Source organism: Dermochelys coriacea, chromosome 9 (assembly GCF_009764565.3).
Source record: "Dermochelys coriacea isolate rDerCor1 chromosome 9, rDerCor1.pri.v4, whole genome shotgun sequence".
Classification (NCBI taxonomy): Eukaryota; Metazoa; Chordata; order Testudines; family Dermochelyidae; genus Dermochelys; species Dermochelys coriacea.
Window position 1 is genome coordinate 45,525,991 of NC_050076.1, and position 26,124 is coordinate 45,552,114.

Here is a 26,124-nt window from a genome sequence, read left to right on the forward strand (position 1 = left end):
CCCCTTGTGACGCGCCGGGCGCTGTTCCTGGTTAGATGGCGGCCGGGCTGCCGGGTGCTCCGGAAGCGCTTGAGGTTCGGGGCGGGCCAGGGTCGGAACATGGCGAGGAGCTGCTGGGCCCGGCTCTTTAGCCGAGAGGCGCTGAGCGGCCGCCGCTCCCGGGGCCACAGGTACGGGGGGCGGCCCGCCCGGGACGGGGTCCCGGCTGAGGCCGGTGCGATGAGCCGGGAGGGGGGTCCGGGTGCTAGGCACAGGGGACGGGGGCGTGACCCGTGGCTGCAGGTGGGGAGGGCCCCGGCGCCTTGCGGGCTGTCCCGGACCCCTCAGGCTCTGCGCGGTCCCCGTGCCGTGTGAGGAGCGCCCCGGCTCCGAGCTGGGGGCTTCCGACTGGCGAGAGCCAGCCTGGCCTCTGCCCGTCTCCCTGTGCCCTGGCGGGGCCCTGCCTCTGCGGCCGGCCGCTGAATGGCCCAGGCTCGGCCGGGGGCGCGTTTCAGAGGAAATGTGGAAAATCCCTCCGGGGAGCGGAGCCGGGCTGTGTAGAACCAGTGTTGGGCCTAGGGGGTCTCCCGGCACGCGCCTGGCACCCCTTGGCTAGGACAGGCTCAGACACGCCCCCGGGCATTTCGCCGAGTGAGCGAACTGTCTGTGACGGTACATCCGTCCCCAGGTGGTAGTGCAGTGCCAAGAGCGAGCGCTAAAATGAGGAAATTCCCACAGTTGAAATTCTTTCAGCATTAACTCAAGCGCCCTGCCAGCCGGGGGTGTTATGTTAACCATATTACAAGGTGATGCGCTAAGGCAGGAGTAAAAAGAAAAGGAGTACCGGTGGCACCTTAGAGACTAACAAATTTATTAGAGCATAAGCTTTCGTGAGCTACATTTCGTGATGCATCCGATGAAGTGAGCTGTAGCTCACGAAAGCTTATGCTCTAATAAATTTGTTAGTCTCTAAGGTGCCACCGGTACTCCTTTTCTTTTTGCGAATACAGACTAACACGGCTGCTACTCTGAAACCTAAGGCAGGAGTGGCAACCTGTGGCTCTGGAGCCGCATGCGGCTCTTCAGAAGTTAATCTGCGGCTCCTTGTATAGGCACCGACTCCCGAGGCTGGAGCCACAGGTGCCAACTTTCCAGTGTGCCATGGGGTGCTCACTGCTCAACCCCTGGCTCTGCCCCAGGCCCTGCCCCGGCTCCACCTCTTCCTGCACCCTCCCCTGAGCCTGCCCTGCCCTCACTTCTCTCTCTTCTCCCTCCCACCCCCCATGCCACGAAAACATCTGATCGGGAGGCGCTGATCAGTGAGGCTGCGGGTGGGTGGGAGATGCTGGGAGCGGGGTCGGGGAGCTGCTGACATGTTACTGGGGCTCTTTGGCAATGTACATTGTTAAATTCTGGCTCCTTCTCAGGCTCAGGTTGGTCACCCCTACATTAAGGATTACACTTGAAGTAACACAAAATTAACTCCGCCATTCCAGGGCCTGAAACTTAAGCTGCTGCCCAGCAGCTCCCCAACCTTGGGAAATGAATGGTCTGAGTTGGTTTCATAACACAATGAAGAACAGAGTTGAACCATGTTGCCAGCACTTTTAGCTAGTATGCTGATACCATGATTATTGTATTTTCATATCCTTATGCAAGCTAAACTGGAAAATAAGAGGCTGAAACACACAATAGCTACTTTCCCCATTCTGTGAAGGGCAACATAAATCCTGAAGCAGGGAAATTCCGTAGTATGCAGGTGAAGAACACACCTCTTTACAGTTGTGTAAAGAAGTTAGCTGATCTATCTCCCCCTCCCTACCAAAAAGTTTCTGTAACGTCTAGATAATAAGACGTTCTGGGTTTAAATAGCGATAGTGAGTCAACATTGACTTTGTATATGGCACCCATTTCTTCTTTTCTCAGGTTTACTTTATATACACAGCAGAGAAATGGATTCAAAAGAGTGCCACAAAAGACTGAACCTCGAAAAACAGACCAAGAAACTGGCTCCAAATCATACAAAAGCAGTCTGTCTCCTCCAGTACAGGAAACAATCTTTTATACTTCTTCCCCTTCGCTGAAGCATCTTGTGAAGCCATTCTTTTTCACAATTGGGGTAATTGTTTGTGCCATCATGTTACATGTATTAGAAGTAGCATTGATGCGGAGTTACTTGTGCAGGTCACTGCAATAGAATTTGTGCATGATAAACAAGAATATTGCATTAAAAATAATGCAATAAAATCCCAGAAGCTTATTGCATGAGGCTGTACACCTCTCACCATCAAGGTACCTTTTCTTAATTTTTTAAAACCGTTTTCTCAGAACATACTTTTTTCTATTTTAACTCACTATCTTCAGTGGGTTTGGTGGATTTATTCCAGGAGCAGTATTACCAAATTGTTACCCCATTAATCTGGGAATGCCTGCTTAAATAGTCCTGTGTTTTTATAATCTGTCTTGCTTGCCAGTCCTAAGGGAGCTGCCATTGCTTTCAAAGGGAGAGAATATTCTTGAATACATTTCCCATACATATACTATTCAGCTAGCTTCTTCTTGAGCCCTGAGTGTTGCCAGTACTTCTCCCTCTCCCGAGTAAGATTAAAAAAAAATTCTGAAGCTAAACAAACTGCTAGCTGTTTTCATATACTCTACAGCCTTTTTGAATCATCCTTGAAAGTCAGAGTGCCTTTCCTGTTGCATCCCAGTCAATGTCCCATCCTCTGGTACTTGTTTCCCTTCTCCCTCCAGCCTGAAAGAAAGGGAATGAAGACCTCTCCTAACAAGTAGAAAGGAGCGGAGGGTTTAGCACACTGACCCTAAATTTTGTAACAAGAGTCCTGATTTTTGTGGCACAGTATTGTCTAATCCTGCCACTAATTGGCAGTTAGGCAGTAGCCTGCAATGTCTGGCAAAACAACCATAAAAAGAAGGCTCTTATTAAATATTGTCTAATACCATCACTATTGCTACATAATTCAGTGAGAACCTCACTTTTTGAATGTTTTTAAAAGTATTCATATGTAAGTGCAGTAGGAGCATGTGCTATATTTTTTTACCTAAAATTGTATAAGAGTTTGTCTTCCATATTAGACTTTGGTTTTGAATGCATCTAATGTTACATAGTTTACAGGCTGTGCATTTGGATCAGCTGCTATTTGGCAGTATGAATACCTAAAATCCCGGGTCCAGAACTATTTTGATGAGGCTCGAGCAGATTGGATGGATAAGTTACGACCTCAGAAAAATGGGGACTTCAGAAAGCAGGTACACAGAACTTAACTATCTTGTGCATTTAAATGTGGTCAGTACAGTGACTATAGGACTCTAATAATATGTATTGCATATGAATAGTGTGCTTAGTGTTTTATTGAATATGATGCTTGACCTACCTCAGTAATGTAACCCTGGAAGACTGCCATGTGGTCAACGCTGTATAAAACAAACTAAAAATCAGATGTGTATATTGATGCCTCTCTAGTATTGGTTAAATACAGTAATAGATACTTGTCTGTCTTATTTTATAGTGTCAAATTCTTGGCACTTTAACAACTTTTCTAATTAGTGTTGTATGGCAGAAATGACACAGGTTTGCGTAACAGAATGGTCTGTCCCTTTAAGGGTCAGGGCGGTTGGCGCTGGCCAGCCTGCCCTGTTCCATTATCAGACCCAGTTGGGAATGGGTTAGCTGATTCCTATATAAAGGACTAGGAGAGCTGCAGGAAGGAATTTGGCTCCCATGGCTGGCTCTGGAGCAGTGGGGAGAGATGCAAGGGGAAAGGCCTCTGGTGCCATCCAAACTGTTTCGATCTGCGGGATAACTGTATGTTATGTGTATGTGTTATATGTATGTGTTACTCTGAGTTTTGCAGTTAAAGAATGAAACTGGACCCTTAAGGAAGAGCCTAAACAGACTTTTGGGGGTGGCATTAATCCTTTCTGGGCTGGGGGAGACAGGCTTGCAGCTTACAGTGTGCTATATGTTAATTCAAAAGGAAGCTGATTCACAGTTAGCACAGATGAAAACTAAACATTTGGGAGTGCTATCAAATAGATACTGAAGAGATAAAATAGCAGCCTGCTTCTTGTTCCTCCCCCCAAAAAGGACGGGAGACCAATAGTTCTTGGTATATCTAATATATCTTAAAATGCCACTTGCTTTTTTTATCGTGTTAGAAGGCGTAGTATTGCCAACCCTCAGTGTTCAAAAATCATTGGCTTAAAAATCATGAGATTATTTTTTTTAAAAAGCATAAATGAGATTCTTGTCTTCTTGGTTTTGACCCTTTAAGTTTCATGTTTTCAAGCTTTTCTTTGCAACTATAAGGACTAGAAACATTTTTATAAATGAACATTAAAAAAAAAATTCCCAAGTAAACACCTGACTCCAGAATTTGTGACTCTAAGACAAAGACCAGATATTGCTAGACTTGTGATAAAATTATCAGTTGATAACACTGGGTACCACAATCACTTGCACTTTGCTGTAATATTTTAATTTAAAATATAAGAAACGGGTTCTGTACGTTATGTCCACGGAGAGGTTGGTTCCCTGGCAAGCAGTAGAGCAGATCTGATTCCTAGTCCTGGTCTGTTTCTTCCATTATTAGTAGAGGTGAGCGTTAGGTGCAGAGGCAATGTGCCCTGAGCAGGATGCAGAGGAACCCTCTGTGTTTGTGATGTGAGTTGAATACACTGTAGTACTCCTGTCCAAATGCATGTCTCATCATCCGTGTTCATATGAATCAGATGTAAGATGAAAGCTGCCCCTTAAGAGTATTTGGAAATTATGAAGTAAACAAGTTTAGTACTAAACTATCTGATAGGAAAGGGTTGCTTGATTCTAATTATCTAAAATATAATAAACAAAACTACCATGTCATTGCTGATACATTTTTAAAAAATCCCCAGCCATTATCTCCATCTGGTAATACAAATATCCTTCTAAATTCAGCATCCAGTACTAGTTAGTAAAGGCATGTAGGCTTTTTGTATTACACAAAATCATGTTTGCATAATGGCCGTACTGGAGGACATGATGGGGAGAAAATATTGATGTGGGTTTATCCAGATCCTAAGCCAGATAAGTAAGGAAATGGGGGGAGATGGAGTGATGTATGTAGCACCTCGGAGTGTTTTAAAACTAAGTATAATCAAACCAACAATTAAAAAAAAAAATTTAAAAGGGACTATTAGAAGGGGACAGGGGGAAAAAAGCACATTTAAGAGCTGCCTGTGGTCATAATAAATTTTTCTAGAGGGTTTCTTAAAGGTGGAGGAGGGATGGGCTGAACTGGATACAAGGGGGAGTGACTGCCAGATCTTGTGAGCTGCTTCTGTAAAAAAATGACCTCTGGCACAAAGGTGGACTCTCAAAGGTGGGTGGTGTGAGACCACAAATAGCTGTCAGCGAGAGGCTCATCCTAGGAGATGCACATTAATATTGTGGGCTAGATCTTCATTGGTATAAACTGATATCGTTCTTTGGAATTCAGTGGAGCTATGCTGTTTAATACCATGTAAGGACTGGATCTTTTTCTGTAACAGGATATTTAACTGAAAGAGGAGACTTTAAAAAAATACATGAACAGGAAATTAACCTTTCTATAAACAAAACTATTTTAAGTCTAACAGAATGAATATTTGAAACATATAGTTACTCAATCCTTCTGTTAAAAAGAACTTGATTTTTATGTATTTATTTAAGTGGAACCTTATGTGATTTTTTCAAATATTTCTGAGATCCTGGCTATTTTGGGAGGTCTGTGAATACTACTTATTCTCTTTCAGGTTAACATGTGGTGGAATAGCCTGAGTGAGGGTCAGCGGACTGTGACAGGTTTGTGTTAGCTTACAAGTATTAGACATTCACAGGAAGAGAATTATGGCAAACAGGTACAGTATGTCACAATAGATGGTTTTCATACCATGCTTATCGGTTGTAAGAAACAAAGCAAATCTGTGTACGTACACGCTATTTTCATTCCCCATCTGTCTCTGCTACCCATTCCTTCTCGCAGAACGTATTTCTTGTATGTTAAATGAAATGTCCACTCACTTGTTTGGAATATTGTGCAATATTAGTCAGAATCTTCCTTCTGCTACATGTATAGAAGTACAGTAAAAATTGAGCATGAGGGACCCTCAGAAGCAGCATAGTAAAGAATTTCTATAACCTTGCCAGAGCTAACCAGCACAAACTGTCTTGAATAGTAGTTGTCCTTCAAGTTAACAACTTTCTCATGAGGCAGATTTATTGTGTACTATTGGATAAAATAGCTATCTTTTCCTTTTTCTGGAAATATTCTTTGTCATCCAAGGAATATCATGCAACTTTATGCACCATAACCAGAAATAATGGAAACATATTGTAATTTTTCTTGATGTGTTGCAGCATAAACTCGCTGCTTCCAGTTAATGTATCACGACTGCATACACAATATTGCAAACAGGAGGTAGCTATCTCGTTGTATATCAGATTTTGTTACATAATAGATAGGTATTTATATTTAACAGGAGTTGCATGGAATCTGCTTAATACAGAATTTTTGAAATCCCATTAATAGACATCTCACATAGCTATTCAGATTAAAGAGAAAAATAGATGAGAAATAGCTAATTTACAGCATTTAATCTAGAACATGCTCCATGTTATGTATACTGTATGTAAAAATATTTATTGAGTACCTAAGCAGATTTCTGTTAACCATATTGGAGCCTAAATAACCAGTGTTTCCATTTGTCAGAAAATATATATTTATATAGAAAAAGTAAATCTTTAAGGACAAAATATTTAAATTGGTTTCAACCACTTTCTGCCTCATTTTAAAGGATTGCTCAGTAGTCTAAAAATTAAATTGCAATTAAGTCTTGAATGTATAGGGCAATCATAGCCACATTAAAGAATTCCAGCTAAATATAAGGTCCCATCAACTGGTGTTATACAATATTTTTGATTACTCTTAACATCCATTTTAAGCTTTTATTATGCCAATATTCTGTCTGGAAAAATGAGGTGGAAAATTAATTATGCATAGTCTATGTGGTGAGTCTCAATATATGGTTAATATTTATATTTAAGGTCCTACTTGAATTGCAGGATGATTGTCAAAAAATTGTGGCTGAATTGTGGACAAGTCATGGAAAATTGCAGAAAACTAATAACGGACCTTATTATTTGTAGTAATAAAGCCCATTGTTACTGTTCCGCAATTTTCCACTGTCGGCGGCCGCCCAGGGCTCCCATTGTCAAAATTGTGATGAAAGCCTAATAATGCGGAATTTGCAATTTCCACAATATTGCAAATTAAATAGGGCCTTATTTATATTACATGTAAATTTAACTGATGTACATTGAAACCTTTCAAACATACTTATCTGCCATGTTGCACCAGAACAGATTTGGAATTATTTTGCAAAAATTCCTTGTTGAGGTCTTCTATAACTTGGTGGTGTTGACCACCTAATGAAATCTTTGGTTAATAAGAAAGCACTGTAGCATAGGATAGGCTCTCTCAAAGCTAAAAGCAGCTCGGAGAAAGTAGATTATTCAGATTCTAAATAGAGAATTTCAGATATAAATATCCTTGAAAATATTTTTCTCGTTTGAGTTCAGCAGGAGTATTTCAGATAAGTCATGAAAATAAGGAATCTAAGTTTTTACAAGGAAAGAAATTATCTTCCCCTCCCCAGTAATGCCAGATTTATAATATAAACCATTCAGATCTTTAAAAACAGCTTTATATGCTTTCCAGGGCCAAAGCTATATTTTAATTTGGTTTTAGGTGTCTGCAAATACTTGGAAACATAAAAGGATGTAAACTTTCATCAGTCTGCTCTCAATCAGTTACATTCTTATCTAAATTATAATGTGATCAGAATTAAAACTTAGTAAGTAAACAATAGTTTGTAAATTACAAAGACAAATATGTAGTTAGTTGCAGATTTCTTGGAAGTGACTTACTGGACAGTTTACATGTGTGTATTTTGTGCAACTAAAGGAATGCTAGTTTAGATACAAAATGTGACTTCTGTTAAAAGGGTTTTCATTGTGTAAAGATTTCTGAATTCTAGTTCATTTTTCTTAAAATCAGAAAATAAAGATTAAAATGCCATTTTTATATGGGAGTAGCAAAGAAAAAACATAGATATTGTTTTAAACGTAGTTCTGAAATTCTGAAACTTTGCTACCAAGTGCTTCGTTCTTGCATTTTATATTCATACTTTGTCTCTAAATTGGAATTTTTCTTATTAGGCATCATAGCTGCAAATGTCTTCGTGTTCTGTTTATGGAGAATCCCTTCTATGCAGCGGACAATGATTACTTACTTCACATCTAATCCAGCCTCTAGTAAGTGTACTATGTGTGGGTATGTCTGTCCGTCCAATTCAACAGGCGGGTCTTGTGGTGGGGTAAATTATAAATAATATATTTATAGAAACTTAATTTTTTTCCCAAAAATAGCTTTGCTAGAGATTAATAATGTCAAGGTTTTAAGGTCCAGTATCTTCAAGTGTGCCACGCTGAACAACAAATGGCTTATGTCTTTGCAAAGAGGGATTTCTCTCATAGTGGAATGAAGTCCTAGCGCAGTCCTGATTATTACTTTTCCTGATCTTTTGGGAGGAAACAAACCATTTTTATGGTTCTTAAAAAAGCTGTTTAAAGTTCTTGATTTTTAACATTAATATTCCCTGCTGATAGGTATTAGTGGCCTGAGTGCAGGGGAGATGGACACCACCACTCATGCAGAATGGTGTGCGTTTGCTTATCACTGTATAACAATTGTATACTTGCCAATGAGCATGAGAGGGTTCCTACAAATCCTTTGCCACAGAGCGGGCCTTTTCTCCACATGAAGGAGAATCTCAGCTTTCATTCGTGAGAAAATAGCCTTGAAAATGTTAACTGTAGGATCTAAAGGCACAAGCAGTTGGGGTCCATTTCCAAAATAGAAACAGGGATGTGGAGGACACATGAGGGAGGAGGCTCTTCTGGTACCTCCCATCCCCTTACTTCTGCTGTAGAAGTGGAACCCAGATGTTTGTGCCTTTAGGCTGGGATTTGGAAAGCTTAAGGGAATTAGACAACTAACTGAATTTCAATGGGAGTTGGACTCCCAGTTGACTTAGGGTCCTCTGAGATTTTCAGACTTTGAACTAGAGATTGGTTTCTATCTATTTACCTTTACCACTGCACTGAATAGGACTAGACATTTTTTAAAATGAAAGCTAAGATTCTCCTTCATACGTTAACCTAAGCAGTAATAATTGGACACAACCCTCAATGAAAAAAGAGGCTTTCCCACTCTCTCCAAAGAATGGTGTGGAAGCTTTTGAAAAATCCATGTAATCTCTCCACAAGGAAATCTTTAATGTACTATTTCACATAGGTGACAGATTTCTTAGAAAATGTTGCATGCTTTGGCAATCACCATACTGAATCTGATGCTCATTACACTTCTTGCATTTTACACATTTAAAGCTTATGAAATATTTAAGAAGTCTGATAACTATATTTTCTCGTTTGTGTTGTAAGTACATATGCACACAAATGAAAATAAAAATACTAAAATGGCCTGTATTTGTTCTCCATTAACTACTAATTTTCTTCTTGTAGGAGTCCTTTGCTCTCCCATGCTGCTCTCTACATTTAGTCATTTCTCTTTGTTCCACATGGCTGCAAATATGTATGTGTTGTGGAGTTTTTCTTCAAGTATAGTGTCTCTTTTGGGACGTGAGCAGTTCATAGCAGTGTACCTTTCTGCAGGTAATTTTTCAAAAGATTAATACTTTAAATAAATGTCATGACCATATTTATGCAGGTAGGAAGTGAGAGAAAGATTAATATAGTTTTCCCTGGCTACATACACTGATTCTTCATTGCCATAGGCTGTCATACACCAACCATGGTGCTTATTTTAATTATTTATTTGTATTACCATAGTATCTAGTCATTGACCAGGCCCCCATTGTGAGGCACTGAACAAAAAACAAAAAGATGGTCCCTGCCTCCAAAGAACTGCTGCAGAACAAAGCACTAATCGCATTGGAATGTTTGGTTTTAGGCTGTCAAAGTGCAAACCTTGTATTTAAAGTCATGCTTCATCACTGAACCATTAGTTTTTAACAATGTCTTAGGACATCCCTGAGATGACAGACAAAACTACAGCTGTTTCTAGTCTCCATGTCTACCTCCTTGAAAAATTAAGTTGAAAAGTTAGTGTACAAGATATCTCATGCAAACACTTAGGCAATATTCTGGTACCTCACTTACATTCCTGAGATGGTTTCTAACAGTAATTTCACCTTTTTTAGGTGTTATCTCCACATTTGTCAGTTACGTCAGTAAAGTAACTACTGGAAGATTTGGACCGTCACTTGGAGCTGTGAGTAGCATATGTTTTAAAATCCTCAAATATTATATCTCATAGCATCACTAAAACCAGTTTCACAGCACTGTATTCCACAGCTTTCTTAGAAATCAGGGATATGTTGGCTTGGGAAGGCAGGCAGGAGTTACCAGCATTGAAAATAATCAAACAGTCATTTCTGTGCAAGAACTGAGCCATTCCTCCAAGCCCTTGGTACCAGCAGCCCAGAACTAATGCTGCTAAATGCTAATGGTTTGTAAACTAGTGCTTAGCAGCAAGATCTCTTGTCACTGAGCAGATAAATTGTAGAACTGAACTCACTGTTTTATAGAGATTGTTACATGAGACTGTAATGCATAATTATGCTCTAATTATTGAAAATTGTATGCTTTTTGAAGAGATCACAAGAGATCATATGATCAGGGACAGTAGAAATTAACAAGTAATGCTGGTGAAATGTTTTCCATCAACTTCCTTCCAAAAATATAGAACTTTTGCTTGAGCACGCTCAATTTGTAGAATTTCTGAAGTTGGCAGGAGTGGTATGCTTATTTTCTCTTCTGCTTACATTTTTTCCAAATAAAAATATCTATCAAAGTTTTGGGATGTTTTAAGGCACTCAGCCAACTTATAGTAAGGGTAAAGTGAACTTGCTGCTAGATCAAGATTCATGGTTTTTTGGAGGCTTTATTTATATCATGTTTTGGCTTTTTAAAAAAAACATGTTTTGTTTTTCAAATGGAGGGAGGAATTTGTTGGACAACTAGAGCTGCAAGTTGATAAGTTGAATTTCAATTAATGCCATATACAAATGGTTCACTTATCCTGCAAATCATTTGTATTTGCTACAGAGTAACTTCCTCACTGATCAGGTATTGATATTACCACACAAACTTGCATACAGTTTAAGGTCCTGTCCATGCATGGACTTGAAAGATCCTATGGGCTTATGTTGTCAGAGCAGGGGTTTGCTCCAGTTTCCTTGGCCAAAAAAGTTGTCGTCTGCTGATGTCCAGCATGTTTTAAACTGAGTGGTGGCTTTCACCTTAGTTACAGTTATATTTCAGCAAGATGTACTGATGTATATTTCTAAAATTCATTGGTATGAAAGGCACTATATTAACATCGGTTATTTATGATCGTTACAAATGAAATGATTTTCAGAAAAGGTTACAACTTGTTTTTTAGAGGTCAGACAGTGAGGACATAGGAAGCAATTCTTTCAGCTTTTATACATTTAGATCTCAAAATAAAGCACTGATTTCTTGATTTATTTCTATACTAAACTTGCCATACTGCTTTGTGCTTTGGGACTTGTCATAGGGCTGCATTGGAAAAGAAAGGCAGCAAGCAAAATAGGTTCACATACAGAAAAATAAATTTCCCTTGTGTAATATCTTAGCTCACTTTCATGTATTTTAATGTATTTTCAGTCAGGAGCTATAATGACTGTCCTTGCAGCAGTATGTACGAAGATGCCAGAAGCAAAACTAGCCATCATACTTCTTCCAATGTTCACATTTACAGCAGGAAATGTAAGTGCCTTTGAATATCAGAAGAAATTATATACTTTAAATATTTTCCTTTCCCTACACTCCAACAGTATCTGAATGTCTCCTTTTAACATGAGTATACAAACAATATATAATTTTTATTTAAATACATGGTCATGGCTTGAAATCTTAGGGCCTGATTTGCTGTTGCTCTGAATTTTATGTAGTCATTTACTCCAGTGCAAAATGGGCATAAAATGTTGTCATTCTCATTTGGTAGAGTTCTGCACTGACTCTATTCTTGTGTATAATGACTAGACAAAATGCAGAGCAATCAAGGATCTGGCTTGTCGTCAATTGCTTGTCTCTTGGTTGTTGTTTTTTTAAATTGTATAGAGTTTAACTTCTATATTCCTTCCTGGAGGTGTATTTCACACCAAATTCTTAAAGCTGCAGGAAATGGGGGAAGGGAAAGGGAACCCGATGCCTGTGAGGAAGTATAACAAAATTGTGTACATGTACTGTGGGAACCTATTGTCATTCGAAGTGTGCCACATAGTGTATGGCTATGTTTGTTAGCGATAAACTGCAGGACCTGGTTACTTATTTCAGGCAACTTTTAAATGAACTGTATGAAAAATAACTTGGGGGCAAATAAGAGAGGAAATCTGCAGAGGCAGATTTGAGAATTTAATTTTCCAGAAAAAATCATTTCTAATCACGTTGCTGTAGATGCTTGTCTCCTGCTTTAGACGCTTCCTGCTGCTGCTTCTAAGAACATAAGTTTTAGGAACAGGAATAAATCCCTGGGGCTTTTGTGGCACATTCTTAATATTCTCATTCTTTGATTCCTTTCCCTGCTTTTAAAAATAAATAAATAAATTAGAAACTCATTCGTATATCTTGACTCCTGAGTTAAGATGCATAGTCATCTTTTTTGTATGCTACTGAACATGGTTTTAGTACGATAGCTTAATTCTGTATTTAAACCCATTTTAAGACAACTGGGTTTAAAATATGCGCTGTAAGGGAATGAATTTACTGAGATTTCTATCAGCTTTAAATTTCAAAGTATTTCTTAGGCCTTGTCTACACTGGCAAGTTTCTGCGCAGTGAAGCGGCTTTCTGCATTGTAACTCCCGAGGTGCACACAGTGCCAAGCCACTTAGTGCACAGAAACTGCACAGTTGCAGTGCTGTAAAAAAACCACCCCGACGAGAGGCGTGCCGCGGCTACAGCATCGTGGTGCCCATGTAGACACCATGGTTGATTACAGCACTGTGATTGGCGTCCAGGAGGTGTCCCACAATGCCTATTTTCGCCTCTCTGATCATCGGTTTGAACTCTTCTAGCCTGCCCTCAGGTGATCAACCGTCACTCCCACCCCTTAAATTCCTTGGGAATTTTGAAAGTCCCCTTCCTGTTTGCTCAGTGATGCATGCAGTGGTCTCAGCACATCTTTCCAGGTGACCATGCCTGCTTCATGCACCAGGCTATCCCCCACTTGGAGCAATGACGAGCTGCTGGACCTAATCAGCATTTGGGGAGAGGACGCTGCGCAGTCCCAGCTGTGCTCCAGCCATAGGAATTATGATACCTACAGACAGATTTCACAATGCATGACAGAAAGGGGCCATGACCGGGACACACTGCAGTGCATGGTCAAAGTGAAAGAGCTGTGGAATACCTATCACAAGGCGCGGGAGGCAAACTGCCGCTCCGGTGTTGTGCCCACAAGCTGCTGGTTCTATAAAGAGCTGGATGCAATACTCAGGGGCAACCCCACCTCCACTGCAAAGGCCACTGTGGATACTTCGGTGGCTCACATGCCAGTTGGAGTGGACCAAGACAGGAGGAGGAAATCTTGAATGAGGATGTGGAGGGGAAGAGGGACCCAAAGGCAGAGGACGACTCGGAGGTCAGAGATGCATGCAGCCCAGGAGCTTTCTCTACCGTGGAGGAGGCTAGCCAGTCACAGCTGTTGGAGCTTGGTGAAGTGCAAACAAGAGAGGAGGCCCCTGGTAAGTGGCTTTGATTTTGGGAATCACTGAAGCGAGATGTTGGGGGCAGGAGGGTTGCAGAAAGCAGGGTTATGTCTGTATGATGCACGTACCACCACATGCCTAGTCTGAGCGATAGAACAGGCTGTTGATTGACTCCCTCATATCACGGGAATGTGCCTCAAAGATCTCCACGAAACTCTCATGGAGATACTGGGCAATCCACTGCTGCAGGTTCTTTGGCAGAGCTGCTTTGTTTCTTGCCCCATTAAGGGTAAATTTCCCGTGCCAGTCTTCCGTCATGGGGGGAAAAAGGGGGACGGGACAGGACCATTGCTGCACACAGGCGAGCTGCATAAGGGCCAGGGCGGAAGCTGCAGTCTTGGAGAAGACTCTCCCTTGAGTCCCTGCTCACCCTCAGCAGCAAGATATCTTCCATAATGAACACAGCCTGTGGAAAATGTGGGGACAGGAATGATAACGTGCCACCCCCCACAGTGCTGGCTCTCCCCAAGAGCAACGTGTACAGTATGGTCCTGGAACACTGATTTCCCCTGCCCCCGCAGTTACTCACCATTTTGGGGGTCTTGTGGCTTGTGTGCTTGCCAGGGATCAGCCAGTTATTGATAGGTATGTGAATAGCAGCTGTGTTTTAAATCATTGAATGGGTGGTCTGTGTGTGGCAAACAATACTGCTTCTGTAAAATGTTGCATTTTGGCTTCACAGATATGACTTTGGGAGCCCAGCCTCCCTCTCTATTATCTCCAGCTGAATGGCTGCACAGAATTAGAAAGAACTGAAGAGGACTTTCTGTATGATGTCATGATGCACTTTGCAGCCGAAAAACAAGAATTGAAGGAGTGACGGGATAGCAAGAAGAGACTGAAAGGAGAACGTGGCATGCCAGAACAAAGTCAGAGTGGCTCTTAAACGTTATGGAGCACCAAGCAGACATGCTCCAGGTGCTACTAGCACTGCAAACCAGCAGCTCTGCACTCGCCCTCCCCAGCAGCTGTTGTCACAAAACTCTTTCTCATGTGCCCCGCCCACCCCCCAGACACTGCCAACACACTCTTATCAACCTCCTGGCTCCAGTCTGTACATGCTACATTCCACTCCTCCCCCGTCACAGTCCAGCATTGCAGACTCCCAGTATCCACTGCACTCAACACCCATTCCTCTGCAGTTTGGCCTGCTGAAGTACAGCACCCATTGCACTGTACTCCAAAGGAGAAGGTTGGAAATGTTACCTGGACATAGACAAATCTTTTAACCGTTCCAGAACCCCACCTCCCCCTGGGACCCTCCCCTCCCCCATCCCCTTCAGTGCTGATGTGGGGTTTTTTTTGTCTGTCTTTCTCCTCCGGTTGTTTTTTAATAAAAGAATTGTTTTGGTTTGAAAGCAATCTTTATTTCATTAATTGAAAGCAAACAGTCCTGCAAAGCAGCAGGCAATTTTCTTAAACCTTCAGGGTGCATCCTCTATACCAATTACAATCACCTCCTAGCATTACAAGCAGTGCACTCTGGAGCATAACAACAAATATTAGTGGCTTTCAGCTTCAAATTGTTGCCTCAGGACATCCCTGATCCTTATGGTCGTGCTATGCCCCCCTAATAGCCCTGGTCTCTGGCTGTTCAAATTCAGCCTCCAGGCACTGAGCCTCAGCGGTCCAGCCCTGAGTGAAGCTTTCACCCTTCCCTTCACAAATATTATGGAGCATGCAGTAAGCACAGGAATATTGTCATCAGCCAGGTCCAGCTTCCCATATAGGCAGCGCCAGCGGGCCTTTAAATGGCCAAAAGCACAGCAGTTATTCTGCACTTGCTCAGTCTGTTTGAACCACTCCTTGCTGCTGTCATATGGCTTCATAAGCCACGGCATTAAGGGGTAGGCAGGGTCTCCCAGGACCACAATGGGCATTTCAACTTCCCCTACGGTGATCTTCTGTTTGCAGCTTCCTGAACAGGCCAGTGTTCCGAAAGATGGGTGCGTTATGCACCTTTCCAGACCAGCCTACTTTAATGTCTGTGAAATGCTACAGTGATTCACAAGTGCCTGGAAAACCAAAGAGAAATACCCCCTCTGATTAATGTGCTAGGTGGTCTGGTGCCAGAATTGGAATATGCATGCCAGTTATCGCCCCTCCGCAGTTAGGGAAGCCCATTTGTGCAAAGCCATCCACAATGTCACGCATGTTGCCCAGGGTCACGGTCTTTTGGAGCAGGATGCGATTAATGGCCTGCATGCTTGTGTCAACATGAGTCCAATGATCGACTTTCCCACTCCGAACTGGTTAGCGACCGAAGGGTAGCAGTCTGAAGTAGCCAACTTCCACAGTGCAATCGCCACGCGCTTCTCCAATGGTAGGGCAGCTCTCATTCTTGTGTTCTTGCGCTGCAGGGCTGGGGCAAGCTCATCACACTGTCCCATGAATGTGGCTTTCCTCATCTGAAAATTTTTCAGCCATTGCTAGTCATCCCAGATGTGTAGGATGATGTGATCTCACCACTCAGTGCTGGTTTCCCAAGCCCAAAAGCGGCATTCCACTGTGGTCAGCAACTCCATGAATGCCACAAGCAATCTCATGTCGTAGCTATTAGATGTGGCGTGATCAATCTCAAATTGCTCTTGCCTTTGTTGTTTAAGGAATAACTCCGCTGCCACTCGTGACGTGTTAGTGAGAGCAAGCAGCGTATTGGTCAACAGCAGCCCAAAGAAGCAGAGCAGAGTGCACAGTACAAAACTGTAGAAAGATGGCTCCAAATGTGGACGGAAGCACAGGGATTGCTGGGATGTGAAGCAATGAGTCACGGGGCTTTGGGACAGGACCCAGGATGCCCCGTGACCCCCTCAGTCTTCCCATAACTCTTAGAGGCAGAAGAAGAAGAGATGCTCTGTGAGAGAACTGCCCGGAGTGCACCACTCTGAATACCGTTGCAAGTATGAATATGGTATTGCGCAGGCAGCTGAAGTGTGAACACACAACAGCAGTTTCCCTCCAGCGCTCTCTGAGTGGCACTGTAACTCCACCAATGTAGACACACCTCTAATCTAACCATCAAGTCTTTCTTTAAACTTAAGTCTTGGAACTTTGTTCTTACTGAGGGTTTTTTTCTGCAGATCTGTGTTGTGTTTGCATCAATGCTTCAAATTATCTCTTTCCTGAAACAGGTTAAGTTTTAGAAAACATTTAGCCACACCCTGAGACACTAATGCCACTAGTTTATTTAACGAGTTCTTCTAACCACCTACTTACCTCCTACTACTAACCTCCTACTCAGGGCACATCTTCACTGGAAACGTTAAAGTGCTGCCACGGCAGCGCTTTAATGTGGCTTGTGTAGTAGTGGCATAGTGCTAGGAGAGCTCTCCCAGTGCTCTTAAAAAAAACCACCTCCTTGAGGGAAATAGCTACTAGTGCTGGTGCACCGTCTACACTGGCACTTTACAGTGCTGAAACTTGCAGCGCTCAGGGTGGTGTTTTTTCACCCCCCTGAGCGAGAAAGTTGCAGCGCTATAAAGTGCCAGTGTAGACCAGCCCGAACTCTAAAGCAGTGTAACAGTATCTGAGTTATTTCACTGAAAACCTCGGATTAGTTTAATCTCTTATACTGCCTCCATCAACAAGTTTATCATTTGGTTACATTTTCAAACTTAATGTACACCTAAAACTTAATTATTTCATGCTTTAAAGTTTTAAAAAAACTATTAAAAAAAGTAGCTCCTTCATGAAACTTAATTATCCGTTGTCTGCAGAGTTGTACCCATGTTGCTCCCAAGATATTAGAGAGACCAGGTGGGTAAGGTAATACCTCTTATTGGACCAACTTCTGCTGGTGAAAGAGACAAGCTTACACAGAGTTGAAGAACAGCTCTGTATAGCTTGAAAGCTTGTCTTTCACCAACAGATATTGGTCCAATAAAAGATATCACCTCGCTCACTGTTTCTTTAATTACACTGTGGCCACAAAAAAAACCCCAGAAAACCCTGTAACCATAATAGTCCAAATGTGAGAATGTACTTCTGACTCTCAGAATTGAAGGCAATTAGTTTATTGCTGAGTACATATTAGATACTAATTATTCTAGTTAATACTGTGGTAAATATGCAAACTGTATCCCCATGTTACTGCTAGTGTATAACCCAAGAAACATGCACACTTGTATAAGTCTTAGGGCTTATAGTTAGTAAATTGCATCCACTAAAGGGTGACATACTGTTATCAGTACTTCTGCTTATACAGTAGAATACCCTGTTCTTCTACTCTTAAATAGGTCTGATATTTCATCCAGCATTGGTACTAGTAGTAAATACTCAGTGGGTGAGAGGTTGAGAATGCTGTCCATCTAGTAGAGGCAGAGGTGCATACCCACATGGTTGGAGGGGGCAGTGTTTGGGAGCACCGACACAAATCTAGGCTGTTATTGCATAGAATGATTATGGCTTATATAGAACTGACCTGTGAATGAGATATTTGCTACACTTCCTTAATTGGTGTGATCTGTATGTAAAGTTCCTTTTTACTAGTGATTTACCTCCTTTTCTGGCTTGACGTTGCAATAGAGCTGATATGTTTTTAAAATGTAATAAATGCACATTTTTAGGTTTGTAGAATATTTTAAATAAATTATATTTACTGCCACATTCTTAGCCTCCTTTATTCTGTGGCTTCTGGTAGAAGTAGACTTCATGTATATTGTCTGGTGAGAAAACAGCAGGGCTAGAGTCGGCTCCTGTCTCAAGAGAAATCTTTATTTACGTAGTAAGTATTGTTGCATGTTGCCATAATTATAAAGGGAAGGGTAAACACCTTTAAATCCCTCCTGGCCAGAGGAAAAACCCTTTCACCTGTAAAGGATTAAGAAGCTAGAATAACCTTGCTGACACCTGACCAAAATGACCAATGGGGAGACAAGATACTTTCAAAGCTGGGGGGGAGAAACAAAGGTTCTCTCTGTCTGTATGATGCTTTTGCCGGGAACAGAACAGGAATGGAGTCTTAGAACTTAGTAAGTAATCTAGCTAGATATGAGTTAGATTCTGTTTTGTTTAAATGGCTGAGAAAATAGCTGTGCTGAATGGAATGGATATTCCTGTTTTTGTGTTTTTGTAACTTAAGGTTTTGCCTAGAGGGATTCTCTACATTTTGAATCTAATTACCCTGTAAGGTATTTACCATCCTGATTTTACAGAGGTGATTCTTTTACTTTTTCTTCTATTAAAATTCTTCTTTTAAGAACCTAATTGCTTTTTCATTGTTCTTAAGATCCAAGGGTTTGGGTCTGTGTTCACCTATGCAAATTGGTGAGGATTTTTATCAAGCCTTCCCCAGAAAAGGGGGTGTAGTGTTTGGGGAGCATGTTGGGGGGAAAGACGTTTCCAAGCGGGCTCTTTCCCGGTTATATATCTGTTAGACGCTTGGTGTTGGCAGTAATAGAGTCCAAGGACAAAAGGTAAAATAGTTTGGACCGTGGGGAAGTTTTAACCTAAGTGGTAAAAATAAGCTTATGGGGTTTTCATGCAGGTCCCCACATCTGTATCCTAGAGTTCAGAGTGGGGAAGGAACCTTGACACATGTCATAGAGAATGTTCTAGTATTTAAATGTTTGCTTAATGGTAAATATGACACATTCCTACTGCTGGATATTAGAGCTGCTGCAGATTCTGCTCACACAATGTTTTGTTCATTTTTAGGCTTTAAAAGCTATTATTGCAATGGACACCGCAGGACTTGTTTTGGGTTGGAAATTTTTTGACCATGCAGCACATCTTGGGGGAGCTCTATTTGGAATGTAAGTTTTTGTTATCTATTAACTTTATCGATTGTGTGCAAACAATTCTGTATTAGAGAAAATATTTAAAACCTTCTGGTGCATTAGTTTAATGGAGGACACACTAGACTAATGAAAACATCTTTTCAACTGCACAGCTCAGTAAAACTTCCCATGTCTCAGTGTATCTCTTCTTATCAGTTTGGGTGGGTTAGTGAGCAACTAAGATCTGTTAGGTCAAATTCCATTGAAAAGCTAGTAATTTTGTTTCAGTTTGGTTGCATTGTCTCCCTGTGTGAAGTCTTCAAAGATTATCGCTAATTGGGTTGAAGCACTAGAAAATGTAGGAAACAATTCGGCATTGTGAGGTGTTGAACTAATTACCTAATCTATCTCTTTTCTTTGCTCTGATAGAGCTATGGTATTGTCTAACTCCACAGTTCCCAACCTTTTTCTTTCTGAGCCCCCCCTAGGCTCCCCTCCCCCCCCCCAAAAAATAACATGCTATAAAAACTCCATGGCACTGCTCAGATGCTCAGGCTTCAGCTTCAGCCCTGGGCAGGGGAGCTCGGGCCCCAGTCAGTCTAATGCCAGCCCTGCATGGCAGACCCTCTGAAACTGGCTTGCGGACTCCCAGGGGTCCATGGACACCCCGTTGAGAACCACTGTTCTAACTTACACCCTTAACAGTAAGAACCTTATTACACTTAAAATAAAACCCTACTTGATACTTAGTATAGCTGTATAAGAGCATGAAGAACTCAATGCAAATGGCAAAAGTTTGCCCAGCAGTTTTACAACTAGCTCATCAAAACATCTAAAACGTCCTGCAGAAACTTATAAATTATCCCTCTCAGCCCCTTCCACATGCCTCTTAGCTGACAACGCTGTAATCAGAATGATTGTTTTTTATCTAAAAATGGCCAGTCAGAAATTCATATAATCTAAAAGAATCAGTAAATGCTTTCATCTTGCCCTCTAAATTTAGTTTCTCTTTGTTATTTGTTGGACTCCTTAACACTAGCAAATTCTGAGCTACCGCATTCCCCTAACCACCTCTTCTCTTAAATCACTAACTAAAGCATTTTGTGTTAGCATGTCATTTTGATTTGTCTATATCAGTGTTCATTATAATACAGCTTCTACACACATCATTGACTGATCTCCGATATTACACACAGGAGAGAGAAAATTAAGGCAACTGGGGTAAAAGTGTCTCAAAAGCACATGTGCACTGACCGATTCCCATTGTCCTTTGCTGTCCCTCCCCCACACAGACCCACTCATTAGACTTGTAAATAATCAGTCCAATCACTTCATTATTGAAGACCTAGATTTGTATTCTAATTAGGTCACAGGTGAAATGAGTATTGTGTTATGTGCATAATCCCTTGTAGAAAATTGTCCTTTCCACATAGCTTGGTGTGACCGGCAGTCTGTTTAGCAGAAGTTGAGGGCTGGTCCAAAAGTGCTATTGCAAGTCAGGACTGAGATGCATTAGTAAAGAACTATGGGGAGAACATTCTGCCTGGCTTCATCTAGCACTGTCAGTCTCTCCCTTACATGGTCCCTAACTTCACCATAATGTTCTGCTAATCCCTGGTGCTGATGTTCATTTAAATGTCTGAGTTATGCCAGAAAAATTACTTCCAATGGATTACTTCTGCATCCATCCAGTTAGAGGAGGCAGTTTGCTTCAAATGAAGTGACTCTTCTAGATTTTTTTTCTGAGCTCATTAGCATATCAGGAAATGCCTCTATGGCAATATAGTTGGAACGCATTGACATAAGCAATATATACTATACTCTAATATTCTTTTAAGTGGAGTAGTATTTGGTGCAATTTTTTTTGGCTACAGGAGATAGCACCTCAAATTTCTAACTACTGTTCAACTACATGGGAGCAGGTGGAAGCATAGAACTGTGTAAAAGCAGCAGAAAGTCCTGTGGCACCTTAGACTAACAGACGTATTAGAGCATGAGCTTTTGTGGGTGAATACCCACTTCGTCGGATGCATCGTATTCACCCACAAAAGCTCATGCTCCAATAAGTCTGTTAGTCTATAAGGTGCCACAGGACTCTTTGCCGCTTTTACAAATTCAGACCTACATGGCTACCCCTCTGATGCAGAACTGTGTAAGTTATTAGGAGTAAATGGAACCAGAAAGCTTACCTAAAGTTGTCAGTGTTTTCTTCCAAAAGCTTATCAAACTTCTTTTAAAAACTTACCCTATTAATTTCTATTACTGCTTCTTCTGGGTTATCCCATCTATTACGCTGTTTAACAGATATTCCAGTTATGTTCTATCTCATTCTTAACTTTAGTTTTGTGTGATCTAATTTCAGTTGAAGTTTTGTTTTTGTTTTCAGGTGGTATGTAACTTATGGCCATGAACTCATATGGAAGAACAGAGAACCACTGGTGAAGGCTTGGCATGAAATGAGGTCTAAGAACCGAGGAAAAGGAGGTGGAGGATCTCGCTGATTCTAATTTTACAGCCTGCTTATGCAGAAAATGGTGTGCTACTTGAAGACATGGAAGTGAATTGGTTCTGGAATTTTTTTTTTTGCAACTCCACAGAACCCCACTTAGGATGTGTAATTTCTAATGTAAACTACACTTGCAAATAAATGCAGTTCATTCTCTGTAGTTCAGTAGAGAATGAACTGATAAAGTTTATATCTGATTGGTTTATGAAGTAAAGGTGTGCATCACATTTTTAAAAACTATTTGTCAAAAAGAAACATTTTCACTTAAGTGGCTGGAAGCTGAAACCAGGCACATTCAAATAAAAAATTAAGCACAATTTTTGTTAACAGTGTTGGTGATTAACCATTGAAATAATCTATCAAGGGAAGGTGGAGCCACCCTCTCTTGATATCTTCAGATCAAGGCTGGATGCTTTCGGAAGATATGCTTTAGCCAAATAAGGTATTAGACTCAGTACAGGCATATGTGGATGAAATTTAATGGCCTGTAATATAAAGGAGGTCAGACTAGATGATCTAATGGTCCCTTTTCGCCATAAATTCTATGAATCTATGAAAAATACTGGCCTTCATTTAAATGTTGGTTGTACAGTAGCACTGACACCTAGCCAAACTACATTAATAATGTTAAGAGTCTGGCTCATGCTCTGATGGCAGGCTCTTATTCAATGTATTCTAGCTTTCAGTTCTTTCTACCTCTGAGACATTATCAAACGATGCATTTAGAATTTGTCACTAGAGAATTTTTTTTGTCCTGTTGCATGTAATTAGAACAATGGCCTGTTTCATGTTAGTTTGGATATTTTTGCCACGAGTTCTCACTGGAGACATTCCACCTTCAGCATTTCTCTCCCAGTGAACTTAATTCATTTAAAAAAAAAATCTTTCCTGTCCTACAGTTTCATTTAGCATTATTTTGAGGATTCTAAAATAGTAGCGTATGGCTCTGAGCTCACCAATAGATGGAGAAGATGTGAACATGAAGCTGCAGCAGAAACTTCTGTGCTATTTTTCTCATCACAGGCACTCATTGATAACTGGATGAATTTGAGATTGATCTGCAGTTTGACCCAAGAATCAAAATGGCTCCTAGTATGTAAATAGTATGTGGCACTAAACTGGCGGTCTGTGTATGGGGTTTTTGTTTTGCAAATGACTAATGTGGGCCCCAATCCTGCAATCATAGCCATGCCAGGTGCACTCCTGCCAGCAGCTCTAATTGCAATGGAGCACGGAGGTCTGCCTGGGAGAAGTAATTTGCAGGATCAGGGCCCTACTAAACCAGTTACCTATCTTTACTAGATGTGTTACACTGTAATGAAAATGTCTTTTGTGACTATAATAAGCATAAATAAAACATACACATTTTTACTTTGTAATGAGGCATTGTAGAAAATGCATATAATGTCTACTTTTCCTGTTGGTGAACTAAAGATGGTGCTAAATAGCACCAAACATAATAAAAGGTGGAGCACAAAACTGATGTCAGCTCCTTACCAACGTATGCTGCTAACACCCAGTTACAGTCTTTAGTGCTTAATGTCATAAAACACAGGTTGTTTATATTGTGATGAAAAATACACCAATGACTAATTTGAGGATTAAAAATAAATTAATCTTAATTCTAAACTCTCAGAAAATGATAGGTTTCAGAGTAGCAGCCGTGTTAGTCTGTATAGTCTGCAAAAAGAAAGGAGTACTTGTGGCACCTTAGAGACTAACAAATTTATTAGAGCATAAGCTTTCGTGAGCTACAGCTCACTTCATCGGATGCATTTTTTTCCACCAAGTGCATCCGATGAAGTGAGCTGTAGCTCACGAAAGAAAATGATAGTTTAGTCTAATGTAGTAGTTGGGATCTAATGAATGTTTCTTGCACTGGTACTATTGACTCGCATGACTCAGAGGGAGCTCACTTTTCTGTGTGTACTCTTCCTTTACTCCCCATGTTTATTCCTCCTTTTTCTACTCTTCCTAGGGTTCTTCGTTAACATATTAAATCATACACACTTTTCAGGTTGCAGCCATACCTGTTATATCCAGTAGAGAGCAATAGTGCATCTAATGAGAAGCTATGTTGCACCCAGAAACAAACTGTTGGCGGAGGGTGCGGGGGGGGTGGCATGAGGACAGCCTGCAGCCAACACCCTCCAAGTAGTTACACACAGACTTGCAAATCCTACCTTCTATGACTTAGATGAGTTTGTATCTGTGAAGTTTGCTTTTTGGGCTTGTGACAGCAGTGGTTGTCAACTTTTTCCATATGGACTCTTGCTCCCATTTAATGTTCTGCTCTTTTGATTTCCATTGCTCTTGACCATCTCCCTTTCTTTTCTTCCCTACTTCATCTTTACTCCATTCTCTCCCACATTTCTTTACCTTCTCAATGTTTTTTTTTTTAAGATAGGGCTTAGGTACCCCCTCTAGGCTGCAGCCACATATTATAGCTAGTAGTGTTGTACTATCTATCCAGTGGTGTGTATATATACAACCTAATGAAGACAGACATGCAAACCTAGCCTTTTACTATAGTTATAGATACAGAAAATCAGTTATGCAGGGGTTAACAGTAATGCTTAAACTTATACCATGAAGACTTGATCTTTTCAGAGAAACTGAGTGCCCACAGCTCTAAATGGAGTTTTGGGTGCCAGCACTTATAAATATCAGGCCCTAAGTCATTTGCAGAGCAGAGAATTGAACGTTGCTCTTCCTATGCTCTCTACCCACTAGACTTGCTGCATCCATTATGGTATTTCTATGCCCTCTTCACCCGCAAAAATGATGCAGACAGGCACTGAGCCACCTTTGGCCTGATTTGCAGAGGGGTGAAGTACCTGCAGCTCCCAATCACAACTAGATTTGCAGATGCTCAGCTCTCCTGAAAACCAACCCCATGGTGTCAAGTTGGATACCCAAAATCAGAGGCTGCATTTGGGCCTCTCTGTGTTTAAGTGTCACCATCTGTAAGATTGGGGTTAATAACACTTATCTACTTCCCAGGGGCTGCGCAGAGTCTGAACCACTAATGCTTGTAAAAGCCTTGTGAGATTCTCCGATTTAAGGTGGTACTGAAACTGATTTCCTCTGAGGAAGGTCTGTGATCATTTTCATTTAGCCGAGCAGCCCTTCCCTGCCTGCCTTCTGTACCTGAGGTCCTGTCACAGGAAACCAGAATCGTCTTGTATTCAGAAAATAGTCTTAAAAATTGGAGTATATGAGTCAATACTGGATTGTTAAGTGAAGAAATGGCCCAAAGTTATGACAACTCACTAGTGTAAGCAAACAACCATTCTGGCAAAGAAATACCTCCTTCAAAATGTAGCGTGTGTGTGGGTAGAGGTGCTTGTGTATGTACTCACACACAAAATCTCCTAGTATACAGTTACACCTTTAAATACTTTGAATTCAAGCACCAAAAGGGAAGACTTATTTCCTTACTAAAATGGCTTACTTCAAATAAAAATGAAATGTAATAGTTACAGGGATGTTCGGCAGAGACATCAGACAGTGTTATGCCTAAGGAAACAATGACAATAATTATAAAAGGGTCATGGTTAATCACGTAGGAGCACAAACTAGCTTATGTTGAACCTTGTTAAGGGGTTTTAGAAAACGTAAGTGTACACTTGCTTTTTTAAAAATCTGCCATGGCTATGACCGGTTTAAAGAGCATCCTGCTTGAAAACATGCATGTATCTTTAATGAAATAGTTCATAAGTCATTAATACTAAAATCATAAAACAGTTTTGAGAGATATTTTCCCCCAACAAATTGATGCTACGTAGTCTGATTTGCCTTACAGTTATAGTGTTTGCCATCTTCTAGTGATGAGGAATTGGACTGCTTCCAAATGCAGTCAACTTTTAACTCTAATCTAATGTCTTCTGGCTTCTCCTGTTCTGTGAGATACCCTTTGTGCCAATTCCAGCTGACAAACTCAGCGCTGAGCAGCAGCTCAAAGCATTGGCTGATGGTGTAGGTGCTCTCTGAGATGCACAATGTCAA

The 26,124-nt window shown here is 41.1% G+C and overlaps 1 protein-coding gene across 2 annotated transcripts; it reads left to right on the top strand.

The window, feature by feature from the left end:
* Positions 1–38: 38 nt before the first annotated feature.
* Positions 39–22,306, top strand: PARL (presenilin associated rhomboid like). 2 transcript variants are annotated; one of them, XM_038415345.2, is made up of 10 exons: positions 39–170; positions 1,906–2,098; positions 3,109–3,249; positions 5,773–5,821; positions 8,237–8,332; positions 9,602–9,751; positions 10,300–10,370; positions 11,789–11,890; positions 19,549–19,646; positions 21,997–22,306. In XM_038415345.2, exons 1-10 carry the CDS (start codon positions 100–102, stop codon positions 22,109–22,111), a joined length of 1,086 nt encoding a protein of 361 aa, XP_038271273.1. In that variant the 5' UTR covers positions 39–99; the 3' UTR covers positions 22,112–22,306. The 2 variants fall into 2 exon arrangements, 1 of the variants encoding a protein (XP_038271273.1); XR_006274160.1 differs by lacking the exons at positions 19,549–19,646; positions 21,997–22,306 and adding an exon at positions 14,576–15,230 and having other exon boundaries at positions 11,789–13,869.
* The last annotated feature ends 3,818 nt before the right edge of the window (positions 22,307–26,124 follow it).

Bases quoted from the DNA above. Each gene is read 5' to 3' on its own strand.
- PARL (XM_038415345.2), top strand. From the start codon at position 100: ATGGCGAGGAGCTGCTGGGCCCGGCTCTTTAGCCGAGAGGCGCTGAGC. The intron at 3,250-5,772 runs GTACACAGAACT...ATTCTCTTTCAG, and splicing joins ATGGGGACTTCAGAAAGCAG to GTTAACATGTGGTGGAATAG. The intron at 19,647-21,996 runs GTAAGTTTTTGT...TTTTGTTTTCAG, and splicing joins GGGGGAGCTCTATTTGGAAT to GTGGTATGTAACTTATGGCC.